The sequence below is a fragment of the Scyliorhinus canicula genome, chromosome 19 (genome assembly GCF_902713615.1).
Source record: "Scyliorhinus canicula chromosome 19, sScyCan1.1, whole genome shotgun sequence".
Taxonomy (NCBI): Eukaryota; Metazoa; Chordata; class Chondrichthyes; order Carcharhiniformes; family Scyliorhinidae; genus Scyliorhinus; species Scyliorhinus canicula.
Genome location: NC_052164.1, coordinates 834,720 through 854,905, shown reverse-complemented (window position 1 = coordinate 854,905; position 20,186 = coordinate 834,720). Strand labels below are relative to the sequence as shown.

General features: G+C 49.3%; 1 protein-coding gene across 1 annotated transcript in view; it reads right to left on the bottom strand.

Moving 5' to 3' along the window:
- The window catches only part of cdk12 (cyclin-dependent kinase 12), an 82,153-nt gene extending 64,497 nt beyond the window's left edge, over positions 1-17,656 (bottom strand). Inside the window, exons 1-2 of the mRNA XM_038778933.1 lie at positions 16,426-17,656; positions 5,805-5,981 (exon numbers count right to left, since the gene is read on the bottom strand). Coding sequence (XP_038634861.1) covers positions 5,805-5,981; positions 16,426-17,480 — 1,232 coding nt within the window. The 5' untranslated portion in view covers positions 17,481-17,656. The remainder of the gene's footprint in view (positions 1-5,804; positions 5,982-16,425) is intronic.
- Positions 17,657-20,186: the final 2,530 nt, after the last annotated feature.

The window sequence follows — 20,186 nt, the reverse complement described above, 5'->3', positions numbered from 1 at the left end:
TGAGTACAGTGCCACAAACACTGACTCTCACTGGGATACAGTCCCACACACACTGACTCTCACTGGGGTACAGTTCCACACACACTGACTCTCACTGGGATACAGTTCCACACACACTGACGCTCACTGGGGTACAGTTCCACACACACTGACTCTCGCTGGGATACAGTTCCACACACACTGACTCTCACTGGGATACAGTTCCACACACACTGACTCTCACTGGGATACAGTTCCACACACACTGACTCTCACTGGGGTACAGTTCCACGCTCACTGGGGTACAGTTCCACACACACTGACTCTCACTGGGGTACAGTTCTGCACATAATGACTCTCACTGGGGTACAGTTCCACACACACTGACTCTCACTGGGGTACAGTTCCACACATACTGACTCTCACTGGGATACAGTTCCACACATACTGACTCTCACTGGGGTACAGTTCCACACACACTGACTGTGACTGAGTACAGTGCCACACACACTGACTGTCACTGGGATACAGTTCCACACACACTGACTCTCACTGGGATACAGTTCCACACACACTGACTCTCACTGGGATACAGTTCCACACACACTGACTCTCACTGGGATACAGTTCCACACACACTGACTCTCACTGGGGTACAGTTCCACACACACTGACTCTCACTGGGATACAGTTCCACACACATTGACTCTCACTGGGGTACAGTTCCACGCTCACTGGGGTACAGTTCCACACACACTGACTCTCACTGGGATACAGTTCCACACACACCGACTCTCACTGGGGTACAGTTCTACACATACTGACTCTCACTGGGGTACAGTTCCACACACACTGACTCTCACTGGGATACAGTTCCACACATACTGACTCTCACTGGGATACAGTTCCACACACACTGACTCTCACTGGGATACAGTTCCACACACACTGACTCTCACTGGGGTACAGTTCCGCACACACTGACTCTCACTGGGATACAGTTCCACACACACTGACTCTCACTGGGATACAGTTCCACACACACTGACTCTCACAAGGGTGCAGTTCCACACACACTGACTCTCACTGGGGTACAGTTCCACACACACTGACTCTCGCTGGGATACAGTTCCACACATACTGACTCTCACTGGGATACAGTTCCACACACACTGACGCTCACTGGGGTACAGTTCCACACACACTGACTCTCACTGGGATACAGTTCCACACACATTGACTCTCACTGGGGTACAGTTCCACACACACTGACTCTCACTGAGATACAGTTCCACACACACTGACTCTCACTGAGATACAGTTCCACACATATTGACTCTCATTGGGGTACAGTTCCACACACACTGACTCTCACAAGGGTGCAGTTCCACACACACTGACTCTCACTGAGATACAGTTCCACACACACTGACTCTCACTGAGATACAGTTCCACACATACTGACTCTCACTGGAGTACAGTTCCACACACTGACTCACTGGGACACAGTTCCACACACACTGACTCTCACTGGGATACAGTTCCACACATATTGACTCTCATTGGGGTACAGTTCCACACACACTGACTCTCACTGGGGTACAGTTCCACACACACTGACTCTCGCTGGGATACAGTTCCACACATACTGACTCTCACTGGGATACAGTTCCACACACACTGACGCTCACTGGGGTACAGTTCCACACACACTGACTCTCACTGGAATACAGTTCCACACACATTGACTCTCACTGGGGTACAGTTCCACACACACTGACTCTCACTGGGGTACAGTTCCACACATACTGACTCTCACTGAGATACAGTTCCACACATACTGACTCTCACTGGGGTACAGTTCCACACACACTGACTCTCACTGGGGTACAGTTCCACACACACTGACTGTGACTGAGTACAGTTCCACACATACTGACTCTCACTGGGGTACAGTTCCACACACACTGACTGTGACTGAGTACCGTTCCACACATACTGACTCTCACTGGGGTACAGTTCCACACACACTGACTGTGACTGAGTACAGTGCCACAAACACTGACTCTCACTGGGATACAGTCCCACACACACTGACTCTCAATGGGGTACAGTTCCACACACACTGACTCTCACTGGGATACAGTTCCACACACACTGACGCTCACTGGGGTACAGTTCCACACACACTGACTCTCGCTGGGATACAGTTCCACACACACTGACTCTCACTGGGATACAGTTCCACACACACTGACTCTCACTGGGATACAGTTCCACACACACTGACTCTCACTGGGGTACAGTTCCACGCTCACTGGGGTACAGTTCCACACACACTGACTCTCACTGGGGTACAGTTCTGCACATAATGACTCTCACTGGGGTACAGTTCCACACACACTGACTCTCACTGGGGTACAGTTCCACACATACTGACTCTCACTGGGATACAGTTCCACACATACTGACTCTCACTGGGGTACAGTTCCACACACACTGACTGTGACTGAGTACAGTGCCACACACACTGACTGTCACTGGGATACAGTTCCACACACACTGACTCTCATTGGGATACAGTTCCACACACACTGACTCTCACTGGGATACAGTTCCACACACACTGACTCTCACTGGGATACAGTTCCACACACACTGACTCTCACTGGGATACAGTTCCACACACACTGACTCTCACTGGGGTACAGTTCCACACACACTGACTCTCACTGGGATACAGTTCCACACACATTGACTCTCACTGGGGTACAGTTCCACGCTCATTGGGGTACAGTTCCACACACACTGACTCTCACTGGGATACAGTTCCACACACACCGACTCTCACTGGGGTACAGTTCTACACATACTGACTCTCACTGGGGTACAGTTCCACACACACTGACTCTCACTGGGATACAGTTCCACACATACTGACTCTCACTGGGATACAGTTCCACACACACTGACTCTCACTGGGATACAGTTCCACACACACTGACTCTCACTGGGGTACAGTTCCGCACACACTGACTCTCACTGGGATACAGTTCCACACACACTGACTCTCACTGGGATACAGTTCCACACACACTGACTCTCACAAGGGTGCAGTTCCACACACACTGACTCTCACTGGGGTACAGTTCCACACACACTGACTCTCGCTGGGATACAGTTCCACACATACTGACTCTCACTGGGATACAGTTCCACACACACTGACGCTCACTGGGGTACAGTTCCACACACACTGACTCTCACTGGGATACAGTTCCACACACATTGACTCTCACTAGGGTACAGTTCCACACACACTGACTCTCACTGAGATACAGTTCCACACACACTGACTCTCACTGAGATACAGTTCCACACATATTGACTCTCATTGGGGTACAGTTCCACACACACTGACTCTCACAAGGGTGCAGTTCCACACACACTGACTCTCACTGAGATACAGTTCCACACACACTGACTCTCACTGAGATACAGTTCCACACATACTGACTCTCACTGGAGTACAGTTCCACACACTGACTCACTGGGACACAGTTCCACACACACTGACTCTCACTGGGATACAGTTCCACACATATTGACTCTCATTGGGGTACAGTTCCACACACACTGACTCTCACTGGGGTACAGTTCCACACACACTGACTCTCGCTGGGATACAGTTCCACACATACTGACTCTCACTGGGATACAGTTCCACACACGCTGACGCTCACTGGGGTACAGTTCCACACACACTGACTCTCACTGGAATACAGTTCCACACACATTGACTCTCACTGGGGTACAGTTCCACGCTCACTGGGGTACAGTTCCACACACACTGACTCTCACTGGGGTACAGTTCCACACACACTGACTCTCACTGGGGTACAGTTCCACACACACTGACTCTCACTGGGGTACAGTTCCACACATACTGACTCTCACTGAGATACAGTTCCACACACACTGACTCTCACTGGGGTACAGTTCCACACACACTGACTCTCACTGGGGTACAGTTCCACACACACTGACTGTGACTGAGTACAGTTCCACACACACTGACTCTCACTGGGGTACAGTTCCACACACACTGACTGTGACTGAGTACCGTTCCACACATACTGACTCTCACTGGGGTACAGTGCCACACACACTGACTGTGACTGAGTACAGTTCCACACACACTGACTGTGACTGAGTACAGTGCCACAAACACTGACTCTCACTGGGATACAGTCCCACACACACTGACTCTCACTGGGGTACAGTTCCACACACACTGACTCTCACTGGGATACAGTTCCACACACACTGACGCTCACTGGGGTACAGTTCCACACACACTGACTCTCGCTGGGATACAGTTCCACACACACTGACTCTCACTGGGATACAGTTCCACACACACTGACTCTCACTGGGATACAGTTCCACACACACTGACTCTCACTGGGGTACAGTTCCACGCTCACTGGGGTACAGTTCCACACACACTGACTCTCACTGGGGTACAGTTCTGCACATAATGACTCTCACTGGGGTACAGTTCCACACACACTGACTCTCACTGGGGTACAGTTCCACACATACTGACTCTCACTGGGTTACAGTTCCACACATACTGACTCTCACTGGGGTACAGTTCCACACACACTGACTGTGACTGAGTACAGTGCCACACACACTGACTGTCACTGGGATACAGTTCCACACACACTGACTCTCATTGGGATACAGTTCCACACACACTGACTCTCACTGGGATACAGTTCCACACACACTGACTCTCACTGGGATACAGTTCCACACACACTGACTCTCACTGGGATACAGTTCCACACACACTGACTCTCACTGGGGTACAGTTCCACACACACTGACTCTCACTGGGATACAGTTCCACACACATTGACTCTCACTGGGGTACAGTTCCACGCTCACTGGGGTACAGTTCCACACACACTGACTCTCACTGGGGTACAGTTCCACACACACTGACTCTCACTGGGGTACAGTTCCACACACACTGACTCTCACTGGGGTACAGTTCCACACATACTGACTCTCACTGGGATACAGTTCCACACATACTGACTCTCACTGGGGTACAGTTCCACACACACTGACTCTCACTGGGGTACAGTTCCACACACACTGACTGTGACTGAGTACAGTTCCACACATACTGACTCTCACTGGGGTACAGTTCCACACACACTGACTGTGACTGAGTACAGTTCCACACACTCTGACTGTGACTGAGTACAGTTCCACACACACTGACTGTGACTGAGTACAGTGCCACACACACTGACTGTGACTGAGTACAGTGCCACACACACTGACTGTGACTGAGTACAGTGCCACACACACTGACTGTGACTGAGTACAGTGCCACAGGTACCAACTCTCCAATGCCATTCCCTGTAGGGCTGTACCTGGAATATATAGGACTAGGTTCCTTGGAAGTGAACAGTTTCTGCAGTTGGCTGTCTGATTTTGATCGAAAAGGAAAGATTGATGCTGAGAGTACACAGGCAGCACCTTTCACCACTCATACACAGTCCTGTCCTGGCATCCACCTCCAACATTATTGTTCACCTTTGCTGGGTGTTCAAAGGGTTTCGCAATTGGCAGTTCAGGCCAGTGACAAACCACAGCCCGATTCTGCCACTTATGTTTTTTCGCATTTTGAATTAACCCAACTCCTGGTTCCCTCAGAAACAAATGATAGAGCGAGAACCCTGTTCAATAAACAAAGGCAGGTACGAGGCCAGGTCATTCAGATATTGATCCTCAGATATTCTTACTTGGGCCTCTTTTTCGGGACCGGCAGAGATGGAGGTGGTGTCTTCTGCTCCGGGGAATCTGGCGATGACGGATCTGTTCCAGGGAGTTCCGGTGGGAGTGGGAGGTCCGCTAGCAAGTGTCTTGTTCTTTGGTCTCTGTCTTTCTTGGCAGGTTTGACAGGCTGGATTTCCTTAGGACTGAAAGAGAAACAGCGTTAGCATACCGTAAAACCAGGGCACCAGGGGCAGGTCGTGGTGAAGCGGCAAGAGGGAAGGGCAGGGGTGGGAAGAATCAGAGTGCGTTGCCGAATCTGATCACATGTTTCAGAGAGGGACTTTAACCCTTGATCTCCTCCTGCTATATTTGTTGCGGATGATTCTTCATTGTTCCAAACATGTAGTTTGCCAATCATAATAAAATGTAATAAAAAAATGTTAAGGATCATTTATCATCAAGCTGCAAAATGTATGGAACGGAGAGAAAGACATTAGATTTAATCCACTGCACTACAGAAGGATCTCAAAACTACAGCTGATGGAAGCCTGTTACGTTGACAAAGAATTCCTGATCAGTTACAGATCATCAAAGAATGCTGCACTCTCTCCATCCACGTGAGCTATGCAATGTCTCTCTCTTTGCTTGTGTTATACAGTCTCTCCATCCACGTGTTCAAACAGTCTCTGCATCCCCGTGCTTTGGGCTCATCTACAGATTTCAGGCTGCTCATTCTCAACTGACCAACCAGACTATTGGATTCATTCTGATAAATACCCAACTCCATTTAGAAACAGGCAGAGAGAGGACCAAACACCGAATGCCTCATCTAGGCCAAAAGTATCCACTTCACCTTCGATCAGTCCAAAGACAGCATTTGTACGAGAATGAGATCATTCAAAATATAGTGGAGATTGTCAGGGGATTGATGGGCTCCACAGGTGAGTCAGTGTCACTGTAGCAATGTTGATGTCCTGGCCTTTGTACAAATGGTTACAGCGGAAATGATGACCTGAGAAAGTAGCGCAATCTCAGACCCGCAAAACCACAGTTTTCTTTGTTATTTGAAACAGGAATGATGAGAGGCAGACTATATGTACTGATCATTCCCAGAACGTGTGCAGATCATTCCCGGAATGTGTGCAGATCATTCCCGGTACGTGTACCGATCATTACCGGAAAGTGTGCAGATCATTCCCGGAATGTGTGCAGATCATTCCCGGAACGTGTGCCGATCATTCCTGGAACGTGTGCCAATCATTACCGGAAAGTGTGCAGATCATTCCCGGAATGTGTGCAGATCATTCCCGGAACGCGTGCCGATCATTCCCGGAGTATGTGCAGATCATTCCCGGGATGTGTGCAGATCATTCCCGGAACGGGTGCAGATCACCCCTGGAACGTGTGCAGATCATTCCCGGGATGTGTGCAGATCATTCCCGGAACGGGTGCAGATCACCCCTGGAACGTGTGCAGATCATTCCCGGAAGGTGTGCAGATGATTCCCAGTATGTGTGATCATTCCCGGAACATGTGCAGATCATCCCCGGTATGTGTGATCATTCCCGGAACATGTGCAGATCATTCCCGGTATGTCTCCAGATTATTCCCGGAATGTGTGTAGATCATTCCCGGAACATGTGCAGATCATTCCCGGTATGTCTCCAGATTATTCCCGGAATGTGTGCAGATCATCCCTGGAACATGTGCAGATCATCCCCGGAACGTGTGCAGATCATTCCCGGAACGTGTGCAGATCATTCCCGGTATGTGTACAGATCATTCCTGGAATGTGTGATCATTCCCGGAACGTGTGCAGATCATTCCCGAAATGTGTGCAAATCACCCCTTGAACGGGTGCAAATCCTTCCCGGAACGTGTGCAGATCATTCCCGGTACGTGTACAGATCATTCCTGGAATGTGTGATTATTCCCAGAAAGTGTGCAGATCATCCCCGGAACGTGTGCAGATCACTCCCGGAACGTGTGCAGATCATTTCCGGAATGTGTGCAGATCATTCCCGGAACATAAGAACATAAGAACTAGGAGCAGGAGTAGGCCATCTGGCCCCTCGAGCCTGCTCCGCCATTCAATGAGATCATGGCTGATCTTTTGTGGACTCAGCTCCACTTTCCGGCCCGAACACCATAACCCTTAATCCCTTTATTCTTCAAAAAACTATCTATCTTTACCTTAAAAACATGTAATGAAGGAGCCTCAACTGCTTCACTGGGCAAGGAATTCCATAGATTCACAACCCTTTGGGTGAAGAAGTTCCTCCTAAACTCAGTTCTAAATCTACTTCCCCTTATTTTGAGGCTATGCCCCCTAGTTCTGCTGTCACCCGCCAGTGGAAACAACCTGCCCGCATCTATCCTATCTATTCCTGTGCTAGCGTTCATTAGCAGAGGGATTGAATTTAAGAGCCGTGAGGTGATGATGCAGCTGTACAAAACCTTGGTCAGGCCACATTTGGAGTACTGTGTGCAGTTCTGGTCACCTCATTTTAGGAAGGATGTGGAAGCTTTGGAAAAGGTGCAAAGGAGATTTACCAGGATGTTGCCTGGAATGGAGAGTAGGTCATACGAGGAAAGATTGAGGGTGTTAGGCCTTTTCTCATTAGAACGGAGAAGGATGAGGGGCGACTTGATAGAGGTTTATAAGATGATCAGGGGAATAGATAGAGTAGACAGTCAGAGACTTTTCCCCGGGTGGAACACACCATTACAAGGGGACATAAATTTAAGATAAATGGTGGAAGATATAGAGGGGATGTCAGAGGTAGGTTCTTTACCCAGAGAGCAGTGGGGGCATGGAATGCACTGCCTGTGGTAGTAGTTGAGTCGGAAAATTTATGGACCTTCAAGCGGCTATTGGATAGGTACTTGGATTAGGGTAGAATAAGGGAGTGTAGGTTAACTTCTTAAGGGCAGCACGGTAGCATTGTGGATAGCACAATTGCTTCACAGCTCCAGGGTCCCAAGTTCGATTTCGACTTGGGTCACTGTCTGTGTGGAGTCTGCACATCCTCCCCGTGACTGCGTGGGTTTCCTCCGGGTACTCCGGTTTCCTCCCACAGTCCAAAGATGTGCAGGTTGGGTGGATTGGCCATGACAAATTGTCCAAAATTCTATGATTAACCTAGGACAAAAGTTCGGCGCAACATCGTGGGCCGAAGGGCCTGTTCTGTGCTGTATTTCTCTATCTATCTATTCCCTTCATAATTTTAAATGTTTCTATAAGATCCCCCCTCATCCTTCTAAATTCCAACGAGTACAGTCCCAGTCCACTCAACCTCTCCTCATAATCCAACCCCTTCAGCTCTGGGATTAACCTAGTGAATCTCCTCTGCACACCCTCCAGCGCCAGTACGTCCTTTCTCAAGTAAGGAGACCAAAACTGAACACAATACTCCAGGTGTGGCCGCACTAACACCTTATACAATTGCAACATAACCTCCCTAGTCTTAAACTCCATCCCTCTAGCAATGAAGGACAAAATTCCATTTGCCTTCTTAATCACCTGTTGCACTTGTAAACCAACCTTCTGTGACTCATGCACTAGCACACCCAAGTCTCTCTGAACAGCGGCATGCTTTAATATTTTATCGTTTAAATAATAATCCCGTTTGCTGTTATTCCTACCAAAATGGATAACCTCACATTTGTCAACATTGTATTCCATCTGCCAGACCCGAGCCCATTCACTTAACCTATCCAAATCCCTCTGCAGACTTCCAGTATCCTCTGCACTTTTCGCTTTACCACTCATCTTAGTGTCATCTGCAAACTTGGACACATTGCCCTTGGTCCCCAACTCCAAATCATCAATGTAAATTGTGAACAATTGTGGGCCCAACACGGATCCCTGAGGGACACCACTAGCTACTGATTGCCAACCAGAGAAACACCCATTTATCCCAACTCTTTGCTTTCTATTAATTAACCAATCCTCTATCCATGCTACTACTTTACCCTTAATGCCATGCATCTTTATCATATGCAGCAACCTTTTGTGTGGCACCTTGTCAAAGGCTTTCTGGAAATCCAGATATACCACATCCATCGGCTCCCCATTATCTACTGCACTGGTAATGTCCTCAAAAAATTCCACTAAATTAGTTAGGCACGACCTGCCTTTTACGAACCCATGCTGCGTCTGCCCAATGGGACAATTTCTATCCAGATGCCTCGCAATTTCTTCCTTGATGATAGATTCCAGCATCTTCCCTATTACCGAAGTTAAACTCACTGGCCTATAATTTCCTGCTTTCTGCCTACCTCCTTTTTTAAACAGTGGCGTCACGTTTGCTAATTTCCAATCCACCGGGACCACCCCAGAGTCTAGTGAATTTCGGTAAATTATCACTAGTGCATCTGAAATTTCCCTAGCCATCTCTTTTAGCACTCTGGGATGCATTCCATCAGGGCCAGGAGACTTGTCTACCTTTAGCCCCATTAGCTTGCCCATCACTCCCTCCTTAGTGATAACAATCGTCTCAAGGTCCTCACCTGTCATAGCCTCATTTATATCAGTCACTGGCATGTTATTTGTGTCTTCCACTGTGAAGACCGACCCAAAAAACCTGTTCAGTTCCTCAGCCATTTCCTCATTTCCCATTATTAAAACTCCCTTCTCATCCTCTAACGTGTGCAGATAATTCCCGGAACGTGTGCAGATCATTCCCGGAACATGAGGATTATTCCCGGAATGTTTGCAGATCATCCCCGGAACGTGTGCAGATCATTCCCGGAACTGGTGCAGATCATTCCCGGAACATGTGCAGATCATTCCCGGAACGTGTGCAGATCATCCCCGGTATGTGTGATTATTCCCAGAAAGTGTGCAGATCATTCCCGGAACGTGTGCAGATCATCCCCGGTATGTGTGATTATTCCCGGAAAGTGTGCAGATCATTCCCGGTACGTGTGCCAATCATTACCGGAAAGTGTGCAGATCATTCCCGGACGTGTGCAGATCATTCCCGGACGTGCGCAAATCCTTCCCGGAATGTGTGCAGATCATCCCCGGTATGTGTGATCATTCCCGGAACATGTGCAGATCATTCCCGGTATGTCTCCAGATTATTCCCGGAACATAGAACATAGAACGATACAGCGCAGTACAGGCCCTTCGGCCCACGATGTTGCACCAACATGGGAAGTCAAAAACTAAAGGCCATCTAACCTACACTTTGCCATTATCATCCATATGCTTATCCAATAAACTTTTAAATGCCCTCAATGTTGGCGAGTTCACTACTGTTGCAGGTAGGGCATTCCACGGCCTCACCACTCTTTGCGTAAAAAACCTACCTCTGACGTCTGTCCTATATCTATTACCCCTCAATTTAAGGCTATGTCCCCTCGTGCTAGCCACCTCCATCCGCGGGAGAAGGCTCTCGCTGTCCACCCTATCTAACCCTCTGATCATTTTGTATGCCTCTATTAAGTCACCTCTTAACCTTCTTCTCTCTAACGAAAACAACCTCAAGTCCATCAGCCTTTCCTCATAAGATTTTCCCTCCATACCAGGCAACATCCTGGTAAATCTCCTCTGCACCCGTTCCAAAGCTTCCACGTCCTTCCTATAATGAGGCGACCAGAACTGTATGCAATACTCCAAATGCGGCCGTACCAGAGTTTTGTACAGCTGCAACATGACCTCATGGCTCCGGAACTCAATCCCTCTACCAATAAAGGCCAACACACCATAGGCCTTCTTCACAACCCTATCAACCTGGGTGGCAACTTTCAGGGATCTATGTACATGGACACCGAGATCCCTCTGCTCATCCACACTGCTAAGAATTTTACCATTCGCCAAATATTCCACATTCCTGTTATTCTTTCCAAAGTGAATCACCTCACACTTCTCTACATTAAACTCCATTTGCCACCTCTCAGCCCAGCTCTGCAGCTTATCTATGTCCCTCTGTAACCTGCAACATCCTTCCACACTGTCTATAACTCCGCCGACTTTAGTGTCGTCTGCAAATTTACTCACCCAACCTTCTGTGCCCTCCTCTAGGTCATTTATAAAAATGACAAACAGCAACGGCCCCAGAACAGATCCTTGTGGTACGCCACTCGTAACTGAACTCCATTCTGAACATTTGCCATCAACCACCACCCTCTGTCTTCTTTCAACTAGCCAATTTCTGATCCACATCTCTAAATCACCCTCAATCCCCAGCCTCCGTATTTTCTGCAATAGCCGACCGTGGGGAACCTTATCAAACGCTTTACTGAAATCCATATACACATCAACTGCTCTACCCTCGTCTACCTGTTCAGTCACCTTCTCAAAGAACTCGATAAGGTTTGTGAGGCATGACCTACCCTTCACAAAACCATGCTGACTATCCCTAATCATATTATTCCTATCTAGATGATTATAAATCGTATCTCTTATAATCCTCTCCAAGACTTTACCCACAACAGACGTGAGGCTCACCGGCCTATAGTTACCGTGGTTATCACTACTCCCCTTCTTGAACAAAGGGACCACATTTGCTATCCTCCAGTCCTCTGGCACTATTCCTGTAGCCAATTATGACATAAAAATCAAAGCCAAAGGCTCAGCAATATCTTTCCTGGCTTCCCAGAGAATCCTAGGATAAATCCCATCAGGCCCCGGGGACTTATCTATTTTCACCTTGTCCAGAATTGCCAACACTTCTTCCCTATGCACCTCAATGCCATCTATTCTAATAGCCTGGGTCTCAGCATTCTCCTCCACAACATTATCTTTTTCCTGAGTGAATACTGACGAAAAGTATTCATTTAGTATCTCGCTTATCTCCTCAGCCTCACATACAACTTCCCACCACTGTCCTTGACTGGCCCTACTCTTACCCTAGTCATTCTTTTATTCCTGACATACCTATAGAAAGCTTTTGGGTTTTCCTTGATCCTACCTGCCAAAGACTTCTCATGTCCCCTCCTTGCTCGTCTCAGCTCTCTCTTTAGATCCTTCCTCGTTTCTTGTAACTATCAAGCGCCCCAACTGAAACTTCACGCCTCATCTTCACATAGGCCTCCTTCTTCCTCTTAACAAGAGATTCCACTTCTTTGGTAAACCACGGTTCCCTCGCTCGACCCCTTCCTCCCTGCCTGACTGGTACGTGCTTATCAAGAACATGCAATAGCTGTTCCTTGAACAAGCTCCACATATCCAGTGTGCCCAACCCTTGCAGCCTACTTCTCCAACCTACACATCCTAAGTCATGTCTAATGGCATCATAATTGCCCTTCCCCCAGCTATAACTCTTGCCCTGCGGGGTATACTTATCCCTTTCCATCACTAACGTAAAGGTCACCGAATTGTGGTCACTGTTTCCAAAGTGCTCACCTACCTCCAGATCTAACACCTGGCCTGGTTCATTACCCAAAACCAAATCCAATGTGGCCTCGCCTCTTGTTGGCCTGTCAACATATTGTGTCAGGAAACCCTCCTGCACACATTGTACAAAGAACGACCCATCTAATGTACTCGAACTATATCTTTTCCAGTCAATATTTGGAAAGTTAAAGTCTCCCATAACAACTACCCTGTTACTTTCGCTCTTTTCCAGAATCATCTTCGCCATCCTTTCCTCTACATCCCTAGAACTATTAGGTGGCCTATAGAAAACTCCCAACAGGGTGACCTCTCCTTTCCTGTTTCTAACCTCAGCCCATACTACCTCGGAAGAAGAGTCCCCATCTAGCATCCTTTCCGCCACCGTAATACTGTCCTTGACTAGCAGCGCCACACCTCCCCCTCTTTTGCCCCCTTCTCTGAGCTTACTAAAACACCTAAACCCCGGAACCTGCAACAACCATTCCTGTCCCTGCTCTATCCATGTCTCTGAAATGGCCACAACATCGAAGTCCCAGGTACCAACCCATGCTGCCAGTTCCCCTACCTTATTTCGTATACTCCTGGCATTGAAGTAGACACACTTCAAACCACCGACCTGAACACTGGCACCCTCCTGCGAAGTCAAATCTGTGCTCCTGACCTCTATACTCTCAATCTCCCGTACCCCAAAACTACAATCCAGGTTCCCATGCCCCTGCTGAATTAGTTTAACCCCCCCAAAGAGCACTAACAAATCTCCCCCCCAGGATATTGGTGCCCCTCAGGTTCAGATGTAGACCATCCTGTCTATAGAGGTCCCACCTTCCCCAGAAAGAGCCCCAGTTATCCAGAAATCTGAATCCCTCCCGCCTGCACCATCCCTGTAGCCACGTATTTAATTGCTCTCTCTCCCTATTCCTCATCTCACTATCACGTGGCACGGGCAACAACCCAGAGATAACAACTCTGTTCTCGCTCTGAGCTTCCATCCTAGCTCCCTAAAGGCCTGCCTGACATCCTTGTCCCCTTTCCTACCTATGTCGTTAGTGCCAATGTGGACTACGACTTGGGGCTGCTCCCCCTCCCCCTTAAGGACCCCGGAAAACACGATCCAAGACATCACCTACCCTTGCACCTGGGAGGCAACATACCAAACGTGAGTCTCTCTCGCTCCCACAAAATCTCCTATCTGTGCCCCTGACTATTGAGTCCCCAATTACTAATGTTCTACTCCTTTCCCCCCTGCCCTTCTGAGCAACAGGGACAGACTCCGTGCCAGAGGCCCGTACCCCATGGCTTACCCCTGGTAAGTCGTCCCCCCCACAAGTATCCAAAACGGTATACTTGTTACTCAGGGGAACGACCGCAGGGGGTCCCTGCACTGACTGCTTCTTCCCAGTCCCTCTTACAGTTACCCATCTATCTCCAGTCTTTGGTGTAACTACTTCCCTGAAGCTCCTATCTATGACCCCCTCTGCCTCCCGAATGACCCGAAGTTCATCCAGCTCAAGCTCCAGGTCCCTAACACTGTTTTTGAGGAGCTGGAGTTGGGTGCACTTCCCACAGATGAAATCAGCAGGGAAACTGACGGCGTCCCTCACCTCAAACATTCTGCAGGAGGAGCATTGTACTGCCTTCCCTGCCATCCCCTCTAGATTTAAAAAAAAAACAAGAAAAAGAAAAAGAAAAGAAGAGCTTACCTGATATTCCCTCAAAACCTGCTCCCGCTGAAAGGTAAGCAAATTTAAGGCATTCACTCACCTTCACGACAGGCCCCTGCTCCCGCTTCCCAACAACCGTGGTTTTTTTTTTGGTTAGAGGAGGAGATAGGTTGGGAAATACTGACGAAGTGTTTCGGGTTTAACTGTCACTTGACAACAGCCCCTCCACAAACCACCTTCAAATTAGGCTGACCGCACTGCACGTATGCAAATTTCCCCAGAACAGCTGATCAGTAGCTCTGCTCTGCTGCCCTCTGCTGGAACGTGTGCAGATCGTTCCCGGTATCGTTCCCGGAACATGTGCAGATCATTCCCGGTATGTCTCCAGGTCATTCCCGGAACGTGTGCAGATCATTCCCGGAACGTGTGCAGATCATTCCCGGAACGTGTGCAGATCATTCCCAGAACGTTTGCAGATCATTCCTGGTATGTGTGCAGATCATCCCCGGAATGTGTGCAGATCATTCCCGGAACGTGTGCAGATCGTTCCTGGTATGTGTGCAGATCATTCATGGAACGTATGCAGATCATTACCGGAACATGTGCAGATCATTCCTGGTATGTGTGCAGATCATTCCCGGAACGTGTGCAGATCATTACCGGAACATGTGCAGATCATTCCTGGTATGTGTGCAGGTCATTCCCGGAACGTGTGCAGATCATTCCCGGTATGTGTGCAGATCATCCCCGGAATGTGTGCAGATCGTTCCTGGTATGTGTGCAGATCATTCCCGCAACGTGTGCAGATCGTTCCCTGTATGTGTGCAGATCATTCCCGGTATGTGTGCAGATCATTCCCGCAACGTGTGCAGATCGTTCCCTGTATGTGTGCAGATCATTCCCGCAACGTGTGCAGATCATTCCCGGTATGTGTGCAGATCATTCACGGTATGTGTGCAGATCATTCCCGGTATGTGTGCAGATCATTCCCGGTATGTGTGCAGATCATCCCCGGTATGTGTGCAGATCATTCCCGGTGATGTGTGCAGATCATTCCATTCCCGGAACGTGTGCAGATCATTTCCTGTATGTGTGCAGATCATTCCCGGTATGTGTGCAGATCATTCCCGGTATGTGTGCAGATCATTCCCGGTATGTGTGCAGATCATCCCCGGTATGTGTGCAGATCATTCCCGGTGATGTGTGCAGATCATTCCATTCCCGGAACGTGTGCAGATCATTCCATTCCCGGAACGTGTGCAGATCATTCCCTGTATGTGTGCAGATCATTCCCGGTATGTGTGCAGATCATTCCCGGAACATGTGCAGATCATTCCCGGTGATGTGTGCAGATCATCCCCGGTATGTGTGCAGATCATTCCATTCCCAGAACGTGTGCAGATCATTCCCGGAACGTGTGCAGGTCATTCCCGGAACGTGTGCAGATCATTCCCGGAATGTGTACATATCACCCTGGAGTTTTTGCAGACAGGAACATTTTTTGCAGTTGTGGTGACAGACACAGAAATCGGAACAATCTTGGAACAGAGGCCGATTCCAGGACGAGAATTTTGAGAGTGAACCTCCCCCGCCCCCGATATGGCTGCTGCTTTAACATTCAATCCACCACAAATTTCTTACCTTTCTATATCATCTTCCCCAGGAAGGAGTGGGGGCAATGGCAGCGGTGGCAGGGTTGAAGTCAGTAAGGGCATAATGGAGTTCAGCATGGGTGGCATGGGGAGCACACTGCCCAACACTGTGGTCCGCGATGGTTGTTGCTGAGAGATGGTTGGTGGGTGGGTCAAGACTGATGCAGGTGCCAATACAGGTACAGCAACTGATACTGGTGGCAATGGTAATGACAAGGGTACTGGGAGCTGTGCTAGTTGCACTGTGGTTATTGGTGATGGTGTTTCAGTCAGAATATCTGACAGAGGCTGAGACTGGTTCAGAGTCACTGGTGGTAAGGGAGGTGGTGGTTGTACTGGGGCTGGGGGAAGTGTAACAGGGGGAGATGTTGGAGGTAATGGTGGTGGAGCGGAACCTAAAGGAGGAAGCGGAGGTTTCTCCAGATCACTTTCGTTTGGTAATGGTGGCAGAGTCTTCTCCTTTGGCGTTCCCAACTCACATTTCACCAGCGGCGACTTTGATTCTTTCACCAGCAGCACCAATGGGGAGAGCACTGGGCTATCGTCCAGTACTTCAGTCTTTATTTTGATCTCTGGAATCATCTGCTCAGCAATGTCTTCCTCTACTTTCATAGTCACTGTGTTTGAAATTTCAATGGGTGAAGGTGGCTTCTCGCTCTTTATTATTTTAGTCAATTTCTTCACATCTTTAAGTGCTGCCGTACAGGTTGTGCTGCTGGAGCCAGCACTGTGAGCACTTGCTTTACAAACCACCCCAGCCGATGATTTTACATCTTTAGAGTCTTTCATGCTGGATTTGGCAGCAACGGCAGCTCTTGCCCTTTTGGTTTTGCTCAGCTCTGCACCAAGGCTTGATTTCAGGGTAAAGCGGCTTGGTGAAATACTCGAATGTCGACTTCGCGAACGGGATTGCCTGTGTTTACTGCGTGACCGTGAGTGCCTCGAATACCCCGGGCTCCGGCTCCTTGACTTTGCTGACCTCCTGTGGTGAGAAACATATTCAATTAAAACACAAATAATTGGGGGCGGCTCTGTAACCTGCATTGACTGAAAAACAGACTCGCACAAGGACACAATCTTCAACAGCTAACAGAGTACAGACTCTGCCATCCAAATCCCATGCTCGGCCTAATCAGATGGTCAAACTCCACCAATACCTGCCTGGACAGACAGTTTGACCATGTGCATTGTCTGACAGGATTCTCCTGCTTCAACACTAACAGCACAAATACATTGAAACATTTTAGAACCATGGCCAAAACCTCCCATTGGCCATTTGTGCTTCACTTATGCAGTTCAGGAGACAGGTTACTGCTTCTGAGCAGCCCCCACCCCACCCCCCCCGCCCCAACACACACACACACACACACGCCCCCTCCCCACACACACACGCCCCCTCCCCACACACTGGGATAAACAACCCCACACACTGCAATAAACACCCCCCAAACACTGTGATAAACAGAACCCCACACACACTGCGATAAACACCCACTACAAACACTGTGATAAACACCCCCCACAAACACAGTGATAAACAACCACCCCAGACACACACACACTGCGATAAACACTCCCACACACACAGACTGTGATAAACCCCCCCCACACAAACACTGTGATAAACAACCCCCCACAAACACAGTGATAAACAACCACCCCAGACACACACACACTGCGATAAACACTCCCACACACACACACTGTGATAAACCCCCCCCAGACAAACACACACTGTGATAAACAACCCCCCCCCCACACACACACTGCGATAAACAACCCCCCAAACACTGTGATAAACAGACCCCACACACACTGCGATAAACACCCCCACAAACACGCTGTGATAAACACCCCCTACAACCCCCCCCACACACACACACACACACACACACACACACACACACACACAGAGCGATAAACACCCCCCCCACGCACACTGCTATAAACCCCCCCCCCACACACACAAAGTGATAAACAACCCCCCCACACACAGTGATAAACAACCCCCCCCAGACACACACACGCTGCGATAAACACCCCCACACACAGTGATAAACAACCCCCCCCACACACACACACACTGCGATAAACACCCCCACACACAGTGATAAACAACCCCCCCCACACACACACACACTGCGATAAACACCCCCCACACACACCCTGCGATAAACGCCACCCCACACACACTGCGATAAACACCACCCCACAAACACACACACTGTGATAAACAACCCCCCCACAAACTGCGATAAACACCCCCCCCCCACACTGCGATAAACCCCCCGCACACACTGCGATAAACACCCCCCACACTGCGATAAACAACCCTCCCACACACACACTGCGATAAACACCCCCCACACTGCGATAAACAACCCTCCCACACACGCACACACACTGCGATAAACAACCCCCCCCACACACGCTGCGATAAACTCCCCCCCCCACACACACTGCGATAAACACACCCCACACACACTGCGATAAACAACCCCCCCACACACACACTGCGATAAACACCCACCCCCACACACACTGCGATAAACAAACCCCCCACACACACTGCGATAAACAAACCCTACACACACACACACTGCGATAAACAAACCCTACACACACACACACTGCGATAAACAAACCCACACACACACACTGCGATAAACAAACCCTACACACACACACACTGCGATAAACAAACCCACACACACACACTGCGATAAACAACCCCCCACACACACTGCGGTAAACACCCCCCCCACACACACACACTACGATAAACACCCCCCCCCCACACTGCGATAAAACTCCCCCACACACACTGCAATAACCAACCCCCCACACACATTGCGATAAACACACCCCCCAACACACTGCGATAAACACCCCCCCAACACACTGTGATAAACACCCCCTAACACACACTTCGATAAACATCCCCCCCCACACACACTGCGTATAAACAACCCCCACACACACAGTGATAAACAACCCCCCCACAGACACTGTGATAAACAACCTCCCCCACACACACACACTGCGATAAACAACCCCACGACACACACCCTGCGGTAAACACCACCCCACACACACTGTGATAAACACCCCCCCCCACACACTGCGATAAACACCCCGCCCCACACTGCGATAAACACACACCCCACACACACTGCGATAAACAATCCCCCCACACACACACTACGATAAACAACCCCCCACACACACTGCGATAAACACACACCCCACACACACTGCGATAAACAATCCCCCCACACACACACTACGATAAACAACCCCCCACACACACTGCGGTAAACACCCCCCACACACACACTGCTATAAACCCCCCCCACACACACTGCGATAAACAACCGCCCCCACACACACACTGCGATAAACACCCCCCACACACACACTGCGATAAACACCCCCCACACACACACACACACTGCGATAAACACCCCCCACACACACACACACAGAGCGATAAACAACCCCCCCCCCCCACAGACACACACTGGGATAAACAACCCCCCCAGACACACACACTGCGATAAAAAAACACCCACACTGCGATAAAACCCCCCCCCCACACACACACACTGCGATAAACAATACCCGCACACACACTGCGATAAACACCCCCACACACGCTGCGATAAACAATCCCCACACACACACTGCGATAAACACCCCGCCACACACTGCGATAAACACACCCCACACACACTGCGATAAACAACCCCC